The following is a 21,184-nucleotide window of genomic DNA, read 5'->3' on the forward strand; positions in this document are numbered from 1 at the left end:
TTCCCAAGAAGGGCCAGTGTCAGCATACTCTGAGTTGGGGCAGCTGTCAGGGCCCAGGTCTTCTAGCAGGGCCTGCCACGGCTGACCTATCTTCCCCTTGCCTACTTATGAGACTTCTGCCACCCACATTCTTGGACGCATATACTGACCAGAACTTCTGGAGAAGGCTGAGCACGTGCTGTACGGTGGTGACACCAGGGATTACTTGGCACCTTTGAGGAAAGGGCGTGTGGGAAGCTATGAGCACACACAGGGGGAAGGCTTGTGAGCAGATAGAGAAACATTCTCACACGGGTGTGGGGCACGCAGGCGGATGGGCAGGAAGAATGTTTTAAGATGGAGGCCAGTGCCCGAGATGCTGCAAAGCCTGGAACCGGCCTTGCTCCTGATGTCCAAGAACAATGTTTTGAGGAGCTCACTGAAATGCAGCAAGACAGTGAAGTGACCATGTCCCACTCCACAAAGTTTCACAGAGGATCAATATACGCAGTACACAAAGGAGACTGCCATCATGTGAATACACTGTGGGGGGAAAAAATCACACAATACTGACTGTGTCAAATACAGTGTTTCCAGGCAGCAAAACTAGCATTAGGTTTGAATAATATTGTGCTTCTGCCTGTCTTCAAACCTTCAGAAGCAATAAGACTGGAAAAGCTCCCTTCTCACAATTTAAGGTGCTTCTTCAGTTTATTGGTAATTATGCTCCGGCGGAAGGTTTATGCAACAGGAACATATCCAGATTTTTGGCCCCATTACTGTAAATATTCAGTTGTATTTTGCATACACTTTCCCCTACTACATTTGCCTTTCTATGTAAAATTTTGGTACACATTTTCACTATTTGACCACACTTTGTTTTTCTTGTGCCAATCTTTGACGTCGCAAATATTGTTTATGAGGAGTTTTTTCCCATAGTGTATTTGTTTATATTTTGTTATGTGCACTGTGATCCCTGTTTTTTACCATGAGAATACCCAGCACTGTCATACAGATCACTGACACTACATTTAGAGGACTTTTGCTCTGCTTGGCCGTCTTCTCACATCAAAATGCTAAAGTCTTGAGGTTTAAAGGGTTATCCACTAACACACAAAAGGTAGTGGCGACAAATCTGGCTTCACAGCAATTCCGAGTGAGTGGCCAATGGGGCGCAGGGACCACCAGTGGGGGCTTGCTGGGGCACAGGATAAATCAGCAACGCCCACAGGTAGGCTTTCTAAAGTCTATTTTGTGATATACACTGGTCTACAACTGTAATAAAGTTTGATTTGATTTAATGCCCGCATCAGTTACTTTCAAAAGATGCCCATTGTGAGCTTCAAGTCACTACCGTGTTTCCCCGAAAATAAGACAGGGTCTTATACTAATTTTTGCACCAAAAGATGCATTAGGGCTTATTTTCGGGTAGGGCTTATTTTAGGGGAAATACAGTACCTTCACAATTCATTAAGGCGGGCTCTCGGCAGATCCGTTGCTTCCCCATCACGTGTGATGCAAGCTGCATCCTCATTGGCAGGGAGCACCCTGCTGGATCACGCCATCCTGATCTAGAACTACCAGCAGGGCTTATTTTTGGAGTAGGGCTTATATTTTAAGCCTCCTCCAAAAATCCCGAAAAATCATGATAGGGCTTATTTTCGGGGCAGGTCTTATTTTCGGGGAAACATGGTATATCCAACTGGAACCTGACCTTGCATATTAGTGTGTGCATGCACACAGGTCAATACCAGCTTTTCTGGGACTGTTCCGCAGTTTGCCTAGACCAGTGGTTCTCGACCTTCCTAATGTCGCGACTTTAATACAGTTCCTCATGTTGTGGTGCCCCCCAACTCTTATATTTATCAATTTTACAGATGGAGAACACTGATGCAGAGAGTCTTAGGTGACCCCTGTGAAAGGGTCGTTCGACCCCCAAAGGGGTCACGACCCACAGGTTGAGAACCACTGGCCTAGACTGTGGCTGCACACCAGAGTATGCACAGAGTTTCCTGTTTATATAACTGGAACAAGCAAGCTACATGTTCTCTTTGCCCACCCATCTCAGCATGGCATGAACACTGATGCAGCCATTGTCAAGTTAAGGTACACAGTGAATCAGGGTAGCAGGCTTCAAACTCTGGTTACAGTGGAACCATTGTTGCATTATTATGTGCCAGTTTAATGTTTCAATGTGATTAACCCCAGAAAGAAACTATAGTTATCCTCTAGCCCACATTCCATTCCTTGGAGCTGAACAAAACAGAACATTTCTGTGCATACCTGCTCAATAAGAGCTGCTGCGTATAGAATTACAAGACAGCTCACACGAGGAAGAAGCTATTCTGCTCACATTTTTTGATTTATGGAAGACTGCCCCGGTGTTTCTTAGTTAAATTAACAGTGGGAAACCCAACTACTCTGTGCTAACACAACAGCTGGAATGGGGAGGGGGAAAAAAAGCAATATGGAAGTTACCCTACCTCTTCAATTTCCTTAATGAAGCATGATAGAAAGAGTGCAAAGATTATAGCAACTTCAAAAGGTTCAACAGTTTTATGGAAGTCATACTGTTACATGCATTCACACACACATGGATGCACACACAGACGGAATGGTCACTGAGCAAAACACTGGCGCGACTGCGTGTCATGATTTTAACCATATCAACGGATTGGATCCTGCCACGCAATTCTGCTAAATGCAGAACCCTCTTCTGGAGCCAGAAACACGCTACACGGGCCCTGATGCATTTCTGCAGGGCCTGCAAGACGAGCGTTGTTCCACCAGGCATATGGCTGAGGCAGCAACGTCTTGGCATCTTTAGGACTCCCCTTCATTTCCCCTAATTTGCTTTGTTTTACTTTATTTTCATTTATCTTAACTTATTTCACCATACCGTAACTCTCTTGTTAGGTGGTACGTGGCTTGTTATTGGTTATGAGCAGAAGGATGATGTTTAACCGTGCCAACACTTGATTTTACCATCAAATTTGGCTGCCGTTTAATGAATTAATGAATTTAGTTAAGCCTTGTCGTCATTGATTAATTGGTATTGTAGGGACTGTAAATTTTTAGAACTGTTCTAGTTGGTGAAATGGATTTGTATCAAGTGATGTTTGCATTGTTAATCTGTCCCAAGCCCATGAGGGGAGGGGAGACATAGTGATTTAATAATAAAAGGAATAATTTAGCTGGGTGCAGTGGTAGAATTCAACTCTACTTATTTTGGAAATAAGCACAAGCTTTCCCACTTGTTTTAAAATCCACCATTCAGTACATCAGAATTAAAAGATGTCTTTCAGAACTCATGCAGATGACTCCTGCACAAGAGCGCCCAACCACTCCTCATAGTCCTAAGCAATGATTTACAACTCATTACGAAATGGCCATCTGTCAGGGGTGCTTTGATTGTGTGTTCCTGCATTGCAGGGAGTTGGACTTGATGGCCCTTGGGTCTCTTCCAATTCTATATGATTCTATGAACACATTAAACCCAATGAACAGAGAAAGAAAGACAGCCAAGAAAACGCACAACGTTCAAGCTGCTCGTTTACCTCCTTGATTTCATCCTTCGCTTGCTGCAGCTTGTCCGGTTTGTTGGCGAGCTGAAGTTTTGCTTCGGCTTCCCGCTTCTTCTGCAACATGACCTGAGCATCCTGCCACTTCTGCCAGCACTTCATTCGGTGATCGAACACCCCCTGGAGAGGGAGACGGCGCAACAATGAAAAGACGGATGAAACCCTTGTGAAAAGCTACCACACGTTGCTCTTTAGATATGATTGAAGTCTATACAATTATGCATGGGGTAGAAAATGTTGACAGAGAGAAATTTTTCTCTCTTTCTCACACTACTAGAACCAGGGGGCATTCATTGAAAATGCTGGGGGGAAGAATAAGGACTAATAAAAGGAAACACTTCTTCACGCAACGTGTGATTGGTGTTTGGAATATGCTGCCCAGGAGGTGGTGATGGCCACTCACCTGGATAGCTTTAAAAGGGGCTTGGACAGATTTATGGAGGAGAAGTCGATCTATGGCTACCAATCTTGATCCTCCTTGATCTCAGATTGCAAATGCCTTAACAGTCCAGGTGCTCAGGAGCAGCAGCAGGCCATTGCTTTCACATCCTGCACGTGAGCTCCCAAAGGCACCTGGTGGGCCACTGCGAGTAGCAGAGTGCTGGACTAGATGGACTCTGGTCTGATCCAGCAGGCTAGTTCTTATGTTCTTATGTCCTTAGAGGCAAAGCATACGGAACTGAATAGTAAACTGAGCATTTTCACTTTGTTGGCTGTTCTGGGATTTCCCGGGCTGTGTGGCCGTGGGTTGGCAGTTGTTTTCTCCTAACGTTCTGCCTGTATCTGTGGCTAGCACCTTCAGAGCCATGTCAGGGTGAGATGCGTTTCTCTCCCTCACAGAGAGAATGACATCTTTCTGTGACATGCCTCTGAAGATGGCAGGCAAAGTTGTAGGCAAAACATTAGGAGACAGAACTAGCAGACCACAGCCACGCAGCCTGGAAAACCCACAGTCAGTTGACTCCAGCTGTGAAAACCTTTGACAATACATTTTTAACTAAGCATCATATATTCAGGTCTGCAGCAACACAGCTGGAATCAAACAACATCTCTAGGCTTACCCAAGATGACTGAATTTCTGCATTGACTTATTCATATTTCACTGATCTCCCTACTGTTGGGACTTAAAGGGGCTTAGAACATCACTGTTCTCGCTCCCCGCCTCCATTTTTTCACAACAACCTTGTGCGTGTGAGAATCTGTGACAGGCCCAAGGTCACCCAGGAACATGAGAACATAAGAACTAGCCTGCTGGATCAGACCAGAGTCCATCTAGTCCAGCTCTCTGCTACTCACAGTGGCCCACCAGGTGCCTTTGGGAGCTCACGTGCAGGTGAAAGCAATGGCCTTCTGCTGCTGCTGCTGCTCCTGAGCACCTGGTCTGCTAAGGCATTTGCAATCTGAGATCAAGGAGGATCAAGATTGGGAGCCATAGATCGACTTCTCCTCCATAAATCTGTCCAAGCCCTTTTTGGAAGCTTCCATGGTGGCAGTGAGGACTTGAACCCAGGTCACCTAGTCCTCCATTCTATCAACTGCATCACACTGGCTCTCAAGACTTGGCATGCACCCAGTAAATTCTGATTCCATGACTATACTCCATTCAACACAAAGAATGAAGTGTGATCCTCCACCCTGTTTCCACTGCTGCAAATAGAGTTAATTCTGTTCACATTAGAGAATCGTATTTAAGAGCTGCTTGAGTCAATACCATTATTGCCTGCTTCGATCTTTGTTAAAAGGTCATTTATATTGCCCCGGATGGCTATCAGCAAGACTTTTTGTAAAGTTGCACTTGTCCAGAGCAATATAAACGATATTTTTGCAAAGATCGATGTTTGCCATAAGGACAATAATGGCTATGGCACAAGTCGCACTTCAATACGATTCTCTGATGCGAACAGAGAATCAGGGTGGAGGAGGAGACGGCAGGCACTAGGATCCAGTGGGGCATTCAACATAAAGAAGATCCAGGAAAATGTGGTGGGATTTATCCACACATCTCCTTGGTTCTTTATGTGGCAAAGAGTATAAGTGGCCCCCATTTCGTATTAAGCTCTTTCAAAAGGTTGGAGTTTAGCTGAGACCAAAGGACAACTTCAATTCCACAATTTGAGATTTAGCTCTGCATTGTCGAAGGCTTTCACTGCCAGAATCAACTGGCTGTTATGGGTCTTCCAGGCTGTGGTCTGGTAGTTCTTGCTCCCAACATTTCACCCACATCTGGGGCTGGCATCTCCTGTGACATGCCTCTGAGGATGCCAGCCATACAGGCAGTCAAAACATTGGGAAAAGAAACTGCCAGGCCACAGCCAAACAGCACGGAAAACCCACAACAGCCAGACTTGACTCCGTTTTACTGCTGAACTCATTGCATTCTTATATCGTGCACGTGTATAAAGTCTGCCTTGCAAAAAGATCAGATAGTTCCTTAAGGGGGGGGACTTACTTTCACCGCACCAATAAGGCGAATATAGTCACTGAGCAGCTCAGAAAAGACATAGAAATCAGCAAAAGCTTGTTCTTGATGCAACTGATCTATTTTTTCCTCCACTTCTGCCAGTTGCGACAGAGCCCTTGATAAAGCCGTGTGGTCTTCAGAGTTTCCCAGCATGGCAGCACTTTTAGCAAAGGCAGCTGTGTTGGATGAAAGTTCTGAAATGAGGTAGAAACAACACTGACTTGTCACTGGGTAGAGAGGCAACATTTTGAATAGTGTATGGCAAATTACCTTCTCTAACAGAACTACCAGTAAGCCTTTACACCAGGGGTGTCCAACTCTGGCCCTCCAGATGTTCATGGACTATGATTCCTATCAGCCCTTGCAAGCATTGTAGTCCATAAACATCTGGAGGGCCAGAGCTGGGCACCCCTGCTTTCTTACCTCCAAACTATCTCCATAACTTTTTTCACTATCACAACACTGCTGAGGCTGTACAAAAAGCTAAGCTTCCATTGCTGAAAAGGTCAGAGGTATTTAGACTGAAAGTGCCGTCAAGTTGCACCTGGCCTAAGGTTTTCAAGACAAGAGATGAATAGAGGTGGTTTGGATTTCCTTGGTGGTCTCCCATCCAAGTACGAACCGGGGGTGACCCTGCTTAGCTTTCAAAATCAGAAGAGATCAGGCTAGCCTGGACCATCTAGCTCAGGGGTAGGGAACCTTTAACACTCAAAGAGCCATTTGGACCCGTTTTCCATGGGAAAAGAAAACACTTGGAGCCGCAAATAATTTTTGACATTTAAAATAAAGATAACACTGTATATATTGGGGTTTTTTACCTTTTACTCCGCTCATTCTGAGAAGCGGATGGATGCGTCTGCCCTGCTGCCTGCAGGGCGGGCAAGGATGAAGCTGGCGGCTCGGCCTTGCGGCCGCCAGAAAAACACCCACCCTGCTTCAACGGGGCAGGCGAGAGGGGAAGCCTGCGGCGCAGCCCAGCCGGCCGTGGGCAATTGGTGCGCCCGCCCTGCTGCCTGCAGGGCGGGCAAGGATGGGGCCAGCGGCTCGGCTCGTGGAGCCGCAGTGCAAGGGCAGAAGAGCCGCATGTGGCTCTCAAGCCGCAGGTTCCCTACCCCTGATCTAGCTCAGGACACGTTCAGACTGAATGTCTAAATTTCACACAGGTCACTTTTGAAAATTTGATAGGAAGATGCCTACCTTTCCTGTGGCAGACCAAGGCCTCCACACTGCCGTGAAGCTTCCGAAGTTGCTGATCCAGGTTTTCAAACTGCTGCTGTTTTTCCTCAAACCACTGGCAAGAAGTGAAGAAGCAAAGTTGGTTTTTTTATACCCCGCTTTTCTCGACCTTTAAAGAGTCTCAAAGTGGCTTAACGGCTTTTCTGCGCATGTCCGACAAGGATTAGACGCTTTTCGACACCCTCCCGGCAAACAACAAAGATTTAATGGCATAAAAGAGAAGATAAAGACTAATAATCAACTTAAAACAGAGAACTCAAAAGAGAGAACACCGGACAGCTTTGAAGAGACGAAAAACAAACCGGTGAGTCCAATTAAAATACTAAAAAGATAAAGGGCGAAGCAAAAACATGGCGCCCAAGGAAACTTATGTAACTAAAACAGATTTGTCAGAGCTAACAAATCAGATAAAGGCTTCCTTTGATGACTTTACTAAGACAACACAGATCAACCTGATTGCAATTGATAAAGACATACAAGACATGTCAAAGAAACTTTCTGTTGTCATGGGAGAGTGATTAAAAACGAGAAACAAATAAAGAAAAACACTGACGATATTGACTTCTTGAAATCAAAAATAGCCTCTCTCTCAGATAGACAAAGACGCGCAAACCTTCGTTTAATTGGAGTCCCGAGAATGGAGGACGAAACAGATATAAAAAACCAATTAATACAGTGGCTCAATTCTATAAACATTCCAACGACACGAAACACTATACAAGAAGCTGAGAAATGCTCAGCCTTTGATGTATAAAGGCAAGAAAATTTTTGTGAGACAAGATCTCTCACCAGAAACGCTGCAAATCAAGAAAACACTAATGGTACTAATAGAATCTAACTGAATAACAATCACTAACTAAAATAACTCTTGTATGTAGTTTTTGGAAGATATTAAAACAGTAATCTGCTCTAACATTGTTTACTTTAACAATCTGGGAAAGGTTCCCAGACATTTGTTTTGAATAGTATTATCTAGCTTTAACACTGTTTCAGTAAACATCAAAATGGGCGGAATGCCCAGACAGAAAACTCTCTTCTGAGGGAAAAATAGGTTGTAAGATGCAATTTAGTTGATATGTATGTATTTAGAAGTATCTTTTTATTGGAATGTTATAAGAATTTTTAAACTGATTGATTGCCATTAACAGAGAGAATTGACTAAGAATATATGCTGGGGAGGAAAAAATCCAAGATGTGGGAGGGAGGAATCTCTCCTCAGAACATCTGGGAAGAGGAAAATAGTAGACAAAATCATTACTTATGGCAGGAGATTTAAAACTTGTATCTGTAAATATTAACGGATTAAATTCCAATTTCAAAAGATTTAAACTAGCCAAACTAGTTAAGAAAGAAAACTGGGATTTGGTTTGCATCCAAGAAACACATAAAAAAGAGATATTGCTCCTTTAAACCAAAGCACAGGGCTGGAGAACCTTATGTGAATCAAGGGCAGAGGGAAGGAAGAATGGTGTTGCTATTTTAGTGAAAAATAATATAAACATACAAGTGCAAAAAATATTGAAGGATCAAAATGGGAGATGGATTTTGTTACAAGGTTTTCTTAATGAGATACAAATAACACTAATGAACTTATATGCACCCCAACAAAAGGTGCAGCCTAAAAACAATTTAACAGAGTAAAAAGGGAATATAAAGGAGACACATTAATAGTGGGAGACTGTAATATGGATTTGAGAACTTATCAGGGCTTTAAACAATGGAATATACATAGACTATATTCTGACAAAGAACATGGAGTCTATACAATGTAGTGGGTTTCAGACCATGCTCCGGTGGTAGCTACACTCAGACTGGCAAAAGAGGACAAACAGTATAGATGGAGATATGACAATATTATAATGAAGAATGAAAGAAATAAGAAGATTTTACAGGAAGGAATGAAAACTACTTTTTTAGGGAAAATAGAAAACACCGTTCTGAGGATGTTATGGGATGCCTCAAAGGCTGTAACGAGAGGGTATTGTACAGAAATAAAGAAAAGACAGAAAAAGGCCGTAAATAAGGAAAGACATGAATGAGTGGAAAAAATCAAAGCGTGCAGAGACAGAATACAGAACAAGAGTAGTATGACTGACGATAAAGAATTAAAACTACTAAATAAACAACTGGAGGAATTGGATCAATTAGAGTTATGAAAGACACACAATTTCAAAGAACCAATATAAAGTCAATGAAACAACTAGCCAATTATTTAAAGAAAAAGAAAGAAAAACAAAGAGTTAAATCAATAACAAGTGAAAACAAAGAAAGAATAACAGGAAACATAAGAATTAGACAAAGGTTTGCACAATTTTATCAAAAATTATTTAAAAGGATAGACACAGAAAGGATAGAGGAAATACATAAAAAAAGATCTAACACAGGAGGAGAAACAAAGTATGGAGAAAGATATAACACAAGAAGAAATAGGCTTAGTAATAAAAGAATTAAAGACCAACAAGTCTCCTGGTTTAGATGGATTTACAGCAGAGTATTACAAAGAAATGGCAGAAATATTAATACCTGAATTACAAAGGTTATATAATAAGATATTAAAGGGACAGAAAATACCAGAAACATGGAGAGAAACAGAAATAATCACTATATTAAAACCAGGAAGGACAGAGATATTAGCTATCCCATAAGAAATGTATTGAATGTGATACGGTAAGGATAAAAAATATGCCATGATAAAATTAGATGTCTATAAAGCATTTGACACAGTTAGCCACGCATATTTATTCCAAATAATGGAACAGACGGGATTTGGAAAGGGATCAAAAATGATACCAAAAGAATTATATAAAAACAATAGAGCAAAGATTATCATAAATAATGGATGAGTTGAAACAAGGATGTCCGCTTTCTCCATCATTATTTGTAGTAGCAATGGAATACTTAGCGGATAGAATTAGAAATAATGGTAGGATCAAAGGCTATAAAATCAATAAAGAAGAAATAAGATTAAACTTATTTGCAGATGACTTATTACTAATAACAACTAACCCTGTAGAAACTTTAAAAGAATTAAAAATAATATTAGAAGACTTTCAAAAGCATTCTGGTTTGGTGGTTAATATGGAGAAATCTGAAATCCTGGGAATAAATATAGAAAAAAAACTACTAGGAAAAGAAATGGTGAAGAAGAAGATTAAATATTTAGGTATAACATTAACAAATAAGAAGGAAAAGATGTTTAAATATAATTCACAGTAATATGGAAAAAAAGCAATTAAAGGAGTGGCAAGGAAGAATCTATCTATTTCTAAGAGAATAGTAGCATTAAAAATGTGTATAATGCCAAAACTCTTCTATCTATTTCGTACTTTGCCGTTGGAGATTAAGAAAAAACAATTTGAAGAATGGGATAAGAAAATTAAACTATGGGCATTTAATCAAAAGAAACCAAAGAGTGATGAATAAAATAGTCTATATGTCTAAAAAACTAATGGGCTGGGGGCTCCCAAAATTACAGGAATACGAGGCATTTCAAATAAAAAGTTTGATGGGAATTCAAATAGATAAAGGAGACAGATGGATGAAGTTCCGAAAATGAAATAAACTTGAACACGGGTAGCTTTGGAATATATTCAAGTTGTTCAAAATAGAAAGACAAAAATTAAAAGGCCCTAGAAAGGTGTTAATGGAAATCTGGGAGAAATGGAAGGGAAAATGGATGCCAGGGGCTGACACCACTTTCCTTGAGCATGGTTGGACAGGAAGGAGCACAAACAATAAGATCCCTACACAGACAAAGGAATATACAAAGTAGCACAATTGTACAATGAAAGAGGAGAATTAATACCGTTTCCAAATTTTATAGAGAAAGGAGGTAAAGAAAACTGGTTACTATTAAGAGGAATCTGGGAAAAGATAAAAGCCTCAGGAGGGAGGAAAGAGTGTATAATGAAAAGTTGTATAAAAATATATGAGGAAAAGAAAAGGACAAATATTAGGAGTTATATACAAAAACATGATAGAAGATCAATAACTCATGATAAGAATCATAATGGAAAAATGGCAACAAGATGGAGTGAAAGACATAGACCTTATTAAAAGGATTATAGATAATATGAATAAAATAAAAATAGATAAATATGCAGAACTAGAGAAGAAATTAATATTAAAATGGTATAGAACACGAAACAGTTGGCATATATGATAAGTGGGCTCAGTCCGAAATGTTGGCATTGTGGAGAAAAAAAATGCAATATATACCCATATGTGGCTAGAATGTATAGAAGTAAAAAATATGTGGGAAAATGTGATAAAATACATAGAAAAATATGTAAAGGTAAAAATAAAGATAAATATAGATTTACTATTTATAGGTATAGTGGATTATACTATAATAGAACAAAGAAAAAGAAAACTTTTCAAATTCATGATTAGAGCGGTCCATGCAGTAATAGCATTGGGGTGGAAGGACAAAAAAAATCTGGACAATGCAGAAATGGTTGGAATATATATGGGAGCAAATACAATTAGAAATTTTCGACACAATGTCAAGAAATCAAATATGGCAAGAAAAGCAAAAGGATATGAAGGAGATTTGGATGGAATTCAAAGACTGGCTAAGCATTGGAATTACAGAAGAAAAATGGACAAGAAGATTGAAAAGAATGGACCTGCTGCTGCGCATCTAAAGAAGAGAAGAAGAAGGAGGGTGGGGGGAGAAAGGGGGAAAAATGATATGGAGGATGTATATAAAGTATACAATATAAATCTGTAATAATTCCGAAATATCAATAAAAATATTTAAAAAAAAAAAATCAAAGTGGCTTAACAATCACATTCCCTTCCTCTCCTCACAATGGACACCTTGTGAGGTTGGCAGGATTGAGAAAGTTCTGAATAACTGTGACAATGCCAAAGGTCACCCCGGCTTCATGTGAAGGAGCAGGGAAAACAAACAAATACTTCATTAACATTCTAGTTCCCAGGATGACCGCCCTAGGAGGGAGGAGCATAAAAACCGGAAAGCAATCTATAAACAAGTATAGACTCAAATAAAGTCATAAATAACACAAAATATAAAAGTAGGGCAGGCAGGGCAGTCATAATGCAACTGTTGCTGTGTCAACCACAGACCTGGTGGAACATCTCCAGCTTATGGGCCCTGTGAAATTAACTCAACTATGGAAAAACCACCATACCCTAGTGGCTTTTTAATTTAAGACACAAAGTCTTAAGAGCAAACATTTATTAAAATGGAAAAAGTGATCAGTCCAGAGTGGTGCAGACAGTGCAAAATTTCCTAAAACAATAATATACAGATACTATACAATCCAACTAATATCAGGGATGATGCAAGACTGTCAGGCCAATACACCAGAGTCCCTGATTTACAGAGACCATTATGGGGTCCAAATATTAGCTGTTGGTCCTTGCAGGTTCAAAATCCACTAGCAAGTTCAGGAATTTTTGCACGGTTTGCCCCTTTCTGCACCGATCACTTTTTGCGCTTTAATAAACGTTTGCGCTAAAGCTTTGTGCTTTATTACAAAAAAGCAGTCAGGGCATGGTGCTTTCTCCATAGCTGAGGCTTCCTGCACTATACCCAATTTACCCTTTTTGGATTTTGGCCCGCGAAACTGAGCCAGATCTCTCAGGGCCCTGGTCTCATTTGACAGAGAGTTCCACCAGGCTGGGGCCAGAGCTGAAAAGGCTCTGCCCCTGGCTGAAGACAGCCAGAATTTTCTAGAATCAGGGATTTCCAGCAGGTTGTTGCCAACAGAGCATAATGCCCTCTGGGGGGATACACGGGGAGAGTTGAATTTTGAGCCCGATTAAGGCACATCACCATTAAAGCTGAGGGGGGGGGGGGGGAAGCTCTTACAGCATCTGATTCGTTCATCTTGATTGTCATTTTGTTAACAGCGTCGGCAGCCTTGTTGACCATCCTCAATAATCCTGCTCCGCTCAGAGCCTGGGTGTTCACTGCTCTCGGCAGCTGGAATGGAATGATAAAGAATGGCTAAGAAACCAGTGTTAAAAACTAGAGGTTTAGCCGGGCAGTGGAAGGACTGACAAGGATACAGTAGTTCCCCAGCCCCCCGATATATTTCAGTGATTTCTTGAATTGACGGTTTTTACATTCTCAGGGGAAAACTCTGAACAGGCTTTTCTTCCGCGCTTTTATGTTTCTGTGTAACAAGTCTGAGAAATGTTCTTGGTTACAATATCACCTGGACGACAAAAAGAAACAGCACAATCTTCAAGAATTAGGTCCTGCTATCTTGTCCAAATCGCAGGTGCAGCAGCACCGTGGGACAAAATATGTCGAGAGCACAAGCACAAATTCTAACATGCATTACTGCATTACTATCTTTCATAAACCTCAAACGCTGGAATCTACCTCTGTGATCCATAAGCAAAGATGAATCACAGCAGCAGAAGAAGAGTTGTTTTTAATATCCTGCTTTTCTCTACCTTTTAAGGAGTCTCAAAGTGGCTTACAATTGCCTTCCCTTGGCCTGTTCCCAGCAGAAACCTTTTGAGGTAGATGGGGCTGAAAGAGTTCAGAGAGAACTGTGACTAGCCCATGGTCACCCAGCAGGCTTTATATGGAGGAGTGGGGAAACAAATCCAGTTCACCAGATGAGAAGAAGAGCCTGGATATATACTCTGCTTTTCTCTATTTTTAAAGGAGTTCCAAAGTGGCTTACAAAATTGTTTCTCTTCCTCTCCCACCAACAGACACCTTGTGAGGCAGGTGGGCCTGAGAGAGTTCTGAGAACTAGCCCAAGTCATGCAGCATGCTTCATGTGGAGGAGCAGATAAACACACACAGTTCCACCAGATTAGAGTCCACCGCTCTTAACCTCTGTACCGCACTGGCATTATTTCCACAACCAATCAGTTTCAAATTCAGGAAGAATCATGCAGAGTTAAATTGCTTCCTGCTAAGCAACAGCAGGCCTTCAACCCCCCACCCCCCCAAATCCAGCTGTGTAAAGGGAGGACTAATACAAGATTCATGCCTGCCAAATCCTACTTTAGAAGTGCTCCCCCATAATCCACACAGTGATGATGGTAAGAGTAATTTTATATGACATCCTTCCTTTCTTAGCATGGAAGTGCTGGTGGGCGGGGTGGAGAGACACAAACTGTGGGTAAGGCAAAAAAGTCCCAGCTGTGGTGGTGACTATTTAAATTTTTTAAATGGGGAAAAAGTATATTCCAGTTAAAATGCATGGTCTCACATTATGACATTGTTACATGATTAATGTCACTTTTTGACAAAGGCAATGTCACGTAAACTAGCACGCAGGCAACTATTACAGCGGGTGCTTATACATCCTCATTGAACTGGATGGATTTTTAAAACACGAGTTTAACCTGGCATTTGAAAGGTTACCCACTGAAAGAAATGACCACCTGTTTTCTTTTTATGACAAATTATAGCATGATAGACGGTCAATGACAGCTACTTTGTAATACTGTTGTATTACAAAAACCCAGTCTTAAATCATGTCCATATCCAGAACTTCGGGTTTTTTAGACAGGGGTGGTATTTGCAAAAGAGCATTCCAGCAAGCAATAGTGCTTGCTGGCATTAGATGAGGCGCTAGCTGAATAATTTCAAGCTGGTAAAAGTCTAATGAGGGTGTAAACGCAGGCTTTAGGTGCAGGAGAATTAGATGCATGAAATGTATACGATGACAAGAGTTTTGTTATACGAGTGCCACTGTAGAGGAAAAGACAAATAGCAGAATATACCTCAGAACTTTCCAAGAACTGCCTTAAATCAGGATCCTGTAACAAGGTCGGGTGTTTTACTGTTCGTTGTAGATACCTACGATTTAAAAAGTTGCACAACATTTAGTGCGCTTGACAGTACTGCAAAAACATCTGCTATCCACAGAACGTGCACGGGGCTACAGCCTCTCGTTAACTGGACAACAGTTTTAAAATGTGATTATGTGGGTTTGCGTTAGAGGCTATTTCTCTCAATGACCCCCTTCAACCTTTTCTCTTGTGATGCTAACAGATATGTATTTGGTTAGCCATATTAGAACAGAAACAAAAACCTATCAAATTAGCCAGCAAGCACTTGTTTTTATGTAGGATTACACTTCTCTAATTTAGTTTTTTTAAAAATATATTGTGATTTTCTACTGTCTATGTATTTTCTAGAATTGTGGTTTTATTTACATTATAAGACACGTTGAGTTCTGAAGGGAAGAAAGGTAGCTGACAAAGGGTTCAAATTAATATCAACCGTTCTTTGCTCCCTACTTCAGGCAAGCAGGAAGCAAAGAATAATGCAAGCAAATCCATGCCGTAAAACCAGAACTGCAAGCCAACCACACAATATTAAACATGCACCAAAACTACCGTAATTTATACTCCCCTACTCTCAGTAATACGCAGCTTTGGAAAACTAGACCTCTTCACAAAGAGAAAGCAAGAAGGCAGTTGTGACATGAAAACAGTCTACCCAATTTCAAAAGGAAGAGGCAAGATCAGGGTAGATATAAGATCTAGTTTCGTACGATCCACACAATGTGGAGCATTAGGATTCAAGCACAGGGAATCCAGTTCTCACACACATATGGAAGGCAGCAACTCAAAAGATTTATAGGAAAAGTGGCCCATGAACATATTCAGACATGAACGATCCCACGAAGATGGAGACAGCAGGAAGATGCTAGTCTTCAGCTACCATGATGGAAAGGGGCCATTATATTGACAGAGGGAATAATTTGACTCCCTAAAATAGACTTATGGCTTATTCTGAGCACTAGATTTAAAAAGAGCAGCTGGGCTTTCACTGGTGTAAGGCAGTGCTGTTAAGCTGAAGTCAGCTTAGATCAGGGGTAGGGAACCTGCGGCTCTCCAGATGTTCAGGAACTACAATTCCCATCAGCCCCTACCAGCATGGCCAATTGGCCATGCTGACAGAGGCTGATGGGAATTGTAGTTCCTGAACATCTGGAGAGCCGCAGGTTCCCTACCCCTGGCTTAGATCAACCCTGCAGGTTTTTCAAGGGAAGAGATGAACAGAAGTCATTTGCTATTGCCTGCCTTGGTGTTAACAGTCCTGGACTTCCTTGGTGGTCCTCCCATCTATGGACTCACCAGGGCTGAACTTGCTTAGCTTCTGAGATCTGAGATTGAACTAACCTGGGCCATCAAGGTGACAGCTGACCCATGCTAATAGTGGTGGAAAGTGCCATCAAGTCGCAGCTGACTCCCGTTGGGTTGTCCAAGCAAGAGACATATAAAGATTGCCACGGCCTGCCTCTGCATAACAGTTCTGGACTTCCTTCTGGACTTCCATCCAAACACTAACCAGGGCTGACCCTGCTTCGTTTCCAAGCTTTGATGAAACTGGGCTAGCCTGGCAGCTGCTGCCAAAGTACTTTAAATATATATATCAGAAGCCTTGCTAGGAGAGAGGAGGAGGAGGACAGACACCTTGTGAGGTAGGTGGGATTGAAGAGATCTCTGAAGAACTGCGACTAGCCCAAGGTCACCCAGCAGGAATGTAGGAGTGGGGAAACACATCTGGTTCACCAGATAAGGCTCAGCCACTCAGGTGGAGGAGTGGGGAATCAAACCTGGTTCTCCAGATTAGAATCCACCTGCTCTTAACCCCTACACCAAGCTGGCTCTCTATCTGGCCTACTCATTTCTTAAGAAGCACTTGGTGGGCATCATGAAAAGGCGAGTGCCACGGAGCCCATGAGCGCCATGTTGGGGATCCCTGCCACATAATCACCTATGAATTGCAGAGGTACCTTACCTTTCTAGTGCTGCTCTTCTTTTTTCTACAAATTCTGTAGATGATGAATCTTCTTTGCCTACTTTTACCTTGGTCATGCCTTTGAAGAAAGTCACATTGGGCCATTTACATTTTGATACGAATATATAAGCAAAAATTCAGGAGCCCCCCCCCCCCCCAAAGAAAAGAAAAGAAAAGCCAGGAACCTTTCCAACTTTTTTAAAAAAAAACAGCCTTTAAACAGGGGCAGTCTAGTCTGATTCAATAGGACTTGCTTTGCTAGCAAGGGCTGTCGGGTCTTCAGGTTAACTATAAAGTGGGGGGGGGCAACATTTAATTATATTTTAAGAGGGATTAAGTTCAAAATGGGGGATGGGGGGCGTTTTACGTCAACTCTGTCCCTCTTAGTAGTGTTTGGAAGTAACCAGGCTGTTGTTAACCTTAAGTCAGTGGTGTCTAACTCAAGTGCCCCAGATGTTCATGGACTACGATTCCCATCAGCCCTTGCCAGCATGGCCCATTTGGGGCTGATGGGAATCGTAGTCCATGAACATCTGGGGCACCTGAGTTGGACACCCCTGACTTAAGTCATCCAATCCGTCCCCAACTATGTCATGGAATGTCCAGCAATGCCTTGGCCAAAGGGTAGATGTTTATTTAATGCTTCAAGTACTCAAAAGGAAATCTGGAGAGATGGCCCCATATTTACAGGGAATCCCGTCCTACAAGGGGCTACAGTCAGTGGTGGGATTCAGCCGGTTTGCACCACTTCGGCAGAACCGGTTGTTGAAACGGTGCTTGTAAACAACCAGTTCTTAAATTATTTGGATCCCACCACCGGAACCGGTTGTTACATTATTTGAATCCCACCACTGGCTACAGTGAATGTTTAAAACACAGATGGTGTGGAGGGGAAGGAGTGGATAAGGGGTGGTGGTTTTGCCTTTGTTTCTCCAGAGGTGTGTTTAATTACAACTCCTCTTTTTTTAAAAAAATGGGTATAGTAAGAACTTTCCAATACGTTAATGTTGACAAGGTCAAAAGGGCACTGGATAATGTCTGCCTACTAAATGTATTGTCCATTTTTAAAACCCAATAGAAGTATTTAAAAAATCAGCAAAGTGCTCATGGGACATAATTGTGGCAAAAAAGGGGGGAGCAGCACAGAAGGAAGTTCACAGTGAGTGAGAAATATTAGCTGCTTGCAGATGGAACTCCAGGATTTTATTTGTGTTTGACTTCCACCACGAACACTACAAGTTAAATATTCTATCAAAATCAGTTACAGCGTCCATTAATAACCCTACACAGTTATATATTATCCACTGAGCCTTGCTGATAGTGCACTAAGACACATATTTTTACAGACAGAATTCAGACCCAGTTTTCCTTTACGTAAGAGCTTTTTGTCTTTACTAAGAATTTAGACAGTGAATGCCTGGTTTTAATGTCTATTTTAAAATGAACATTAGAAATCAAGAAGAAAAAAAGAGCTTGAATTTATACCCCGCCTGTAAGGACCCTCAAGGTGGCTTAAAACTCCTTTCCCTTCCTCTCCCCACAACAGACACCTTATGAGGTAGGTGGTGTGGAGAGAGTTCAGAGAGTCACCCAAGACCACCCTGCAGGAATGTAGGAGAGGGGAAACAAATCTGGTTCACCAGATAAAAGTCTGCCGTTCATGTGGAGGAGTGGGGAATCAAACACGGTTCTCCAAATTAGAGTCCACAGCTCTTAACCACTACACCATACTGGCTCTGAAAGCTGCCCAAAGCTGCTTTTACTCAGTTAAACTTTGTGCTCCAAGATTCAATGGGAAGGGCTATTGCCAATGCAAAGGACTCACAATTCCACCCATAGAAAACTGGGAAGGTTTGATCTAAGTAAAATGCAAACATGTGCCTCAAACCAAAAAGATGACAAAACAGAGAATACATTGTTTGTTGAGTTAACTGAACATCCTTGAATTCAGTACTTTTCTTTCCCAACTTGATTCTAGAGATCAATGATTACTAGAAAGATGCAAAACAAAAACACCAAACGAACATTCTGGCATTTCAAAAAGGAACACAATCCGTTCACGAATCGCTGCTTACCGACAATACTTTTCTCTGGCGCTGGAGGCACAATGTACCCAACGTGCAGGTATTTTGAAGCTAATTTGCTGTGCAAACCAAGGAAGTCGCTGAATCTTCTTTTCACAGAGAATTCATTTTTGTGAAACATGGACAGACTGGTCTAAAAAAGAAAAACAGCTGCTCTAAAATATTCAGCACTTAACAGGGTACAGAACAGTCCAAATTCTGTTGTCAAAACAAGTTACCTTTGTTGTTACTCTGTAGGCCATGTAAGCATTCATACCGTCACCTAAAGCAACAGACAGAAGAGTCATAGGTCAGTCCTTCAGTACTCCTTTGATACTTAACTGCTCACACAATGAGTGTCCCCAAAACTTCATCTGTCATTTTCCTCTTTTGTACTTAGTTTAAGCTACAGTTTTAACTTGTTTTAATGTGCTTGTGCATTGGTAGCCATATAAGGGTAGAAAGGTGGGATAAAAGTCTTGCTAATAAACAGATTAACTCGCTAATCTAATTTGATTTATAAGTCCATTTTTATAACCCCCTGAAAATTAAAATATGCCAAAACTATTTCTATGACACGCTGCTTTCAGACTCACCAACTTTCTCTGGATCAGACACATTAATTTCAACATCAAACATGTCTCCGTTGGCCTCCTCTTCGATCTAGGAAGACAAAATATAGTGTGATCAAGTTCCCTTTGACTTTATGGTTATTAAAATGTCATCAAGTTGCAATTTGCTTCTGGTTACTAACTGGCTCAGCCCTGCATTGAGCTACAGCCAGATCATGGAACTTCACTGAAAACATCTCTCAGATGTACTTTCTATTAGAAAGGCAAGTGAAGTTTATTTTACACTGCCTCTTGATACAAATCTTGTAGTTGCTAAACTACTACATGGGGAAGGTTTACTTACCAGGAAACAAAATTGTGGGGGTACAGTTGCCAAAAGTGTGAGTGACTTTTCAGACAGCAGGAAAAAATAGAGTCTGAAATTTTGACAGTTAATTGGTGTGCCCTCATGCAGACTTGGGTCCCATGGCAAGCATCACAACCTAAGGTTTACTTGGCCCTGCTCTGAAAATGGAGCCTTTCATCTACTTAGTCTTCCAGTAATATATAGTAAGAATATTGGGGAAGAGGCTTGTCTTGCATGAGACTAGCAAAACCTCCCCTTGCCCTGCTGAATGAGAAACTAAAGCTATGTTGCTTAACATTTTGCTGTTGAGGCACACTGTGGTTTTCACACACTAACACAAACGTGAAGCAGGTGAAATGGGGAGATAAAAACAGAAGAAATGTTGAAGAATTAAGGGGAAGAGTAGCAATAGGACACAGATACAGCATTAAGACAGAAAGCAATTTCATTGCTGCGGCACTGTTAGTCCAAACAACTGACAAAGTTATGGGCAATCAGAACTCTTTACATAAACAGAGTCTCCCCCTTCTATGTGTTATAACTGTTCAGTATACATCATGATCTATTTGCTATACCAGGGGTAGGGAACCTGCGGCTCTCCAGATGTTCAGGAACTACAATTCCCATCAGCCCCTACCGGCATGGCCAATTGGCCATGCTGACAGAGGCTGATGGGAATTGTAGTTCCTGAACATCTGGAGAGCCGCAGGTTCCCTACCCCTGTGCTATACAATCTGAAAGGCAGCACCTACGATCATTATGACAGGTGTCTTTGATGAACGGAAAAGTGAATCGAAAGGGGAGTTAAAATCTTGAAGTGTTATTGGTGTCAGCCTCAGCTGTGTGAACTCCGAATGCTCCATCATGGATTATACACATGAAGGCAAAGGCAAAAAATACCTCTTCCCTTCCCCCTTTCCACTCCCTGATTATGTTAAAAACACCAACAAAATATTTGTTTTCTGAAATGAATGAAATGCTCCAAACCAGGTTTTACTCACTCAAGATACGTAGTATGGAAATTTTTAGGCAAGACCTTCTATAGCACAGGTGTCAAACTCGCGGCCCTTCAGATGTTATGGACTACAGTTCCCATCATCCCCTGCCAGCATGATGCTGGCAGGGGATGATGGGAACTGTAGTCCATAACATCTGGAGGGCTGCAAGTTTGACACCTATGTTCTATAGTATAATA

At 41.6% G+C, this 21,184-nt stretch overlaps 1 protein-coding gene across 5 annotated transcripts in view; it reads right to left on the reverse strand.

The window, feature by feature from the left end:
* The window catches only part of SNX2 (sorting nexin 2), a 38,399-nt gene that overhangs the window by 4,308 nt on the left and 12,907 nt on the right, over nt 1-21,184 (reverse strand). For 3 of the 5 annotated variants that reach the window (XM_048499624.1, XM_048499620.1, XM_048499621.1), the window contains exons 4-13: nt 19,668-19,734; nt 19,311-19,354; nt 19,084-19,225; nt 17,009-17,087; nt 14,980-15,055; nt 13,097-13,210; nt 7,219-7,312; nt 6,010-6,215; nt 3,537-3,680; nt 2,463-2,474 (exon numbers count right to left, since the gene is read on the reverse strand). In XM_048499624.1, coding sequence (XP_048355581.1) covers nt 2,463-2,474; nt 3,537-3,680; nt 6,010-6,215; nt 7,219-7,312; nt 13,097-13,210; nt 14,980-15,055; nt 17,009-17,087; nt 19,084-19,225; nt 19,311-19,354; nt 19,668-19,734 — 978 coding nt within the window. The remainder of the gene's footprint in view (nt 1-2,462; nt 2,475-3,536; nt 3,681-6,009; nt 6,216-7,218; nt 7,313-13,096; nt 13,211-14,979; nt 15,056-17,008; nt 17,088-19,083; nt 19,226-19,310; nt 19,355-19,667; nt 19,735-21,184) is intronic. The other 2 variants (XM_048499622.1, XM_048499623.1) reach the window with 1 other exon arrangement.

The sequence above is a fragment of the Sphaerodactylus townsendi genome, linkage group LG06 (assembly GCF_021028975.2).
Source record: "Sphaerodactylus townsendi isolate TG3544 linkage group LG06, MPM_Stown_v2.3, whole genome shotgun sequence".
NCBI lineage: Eukaryota > Metazoa > Chordata > Lepidosauria > Squamata > Sphaerodactylidae > Sphaerodactylus > Sphaerodactylus townsendi.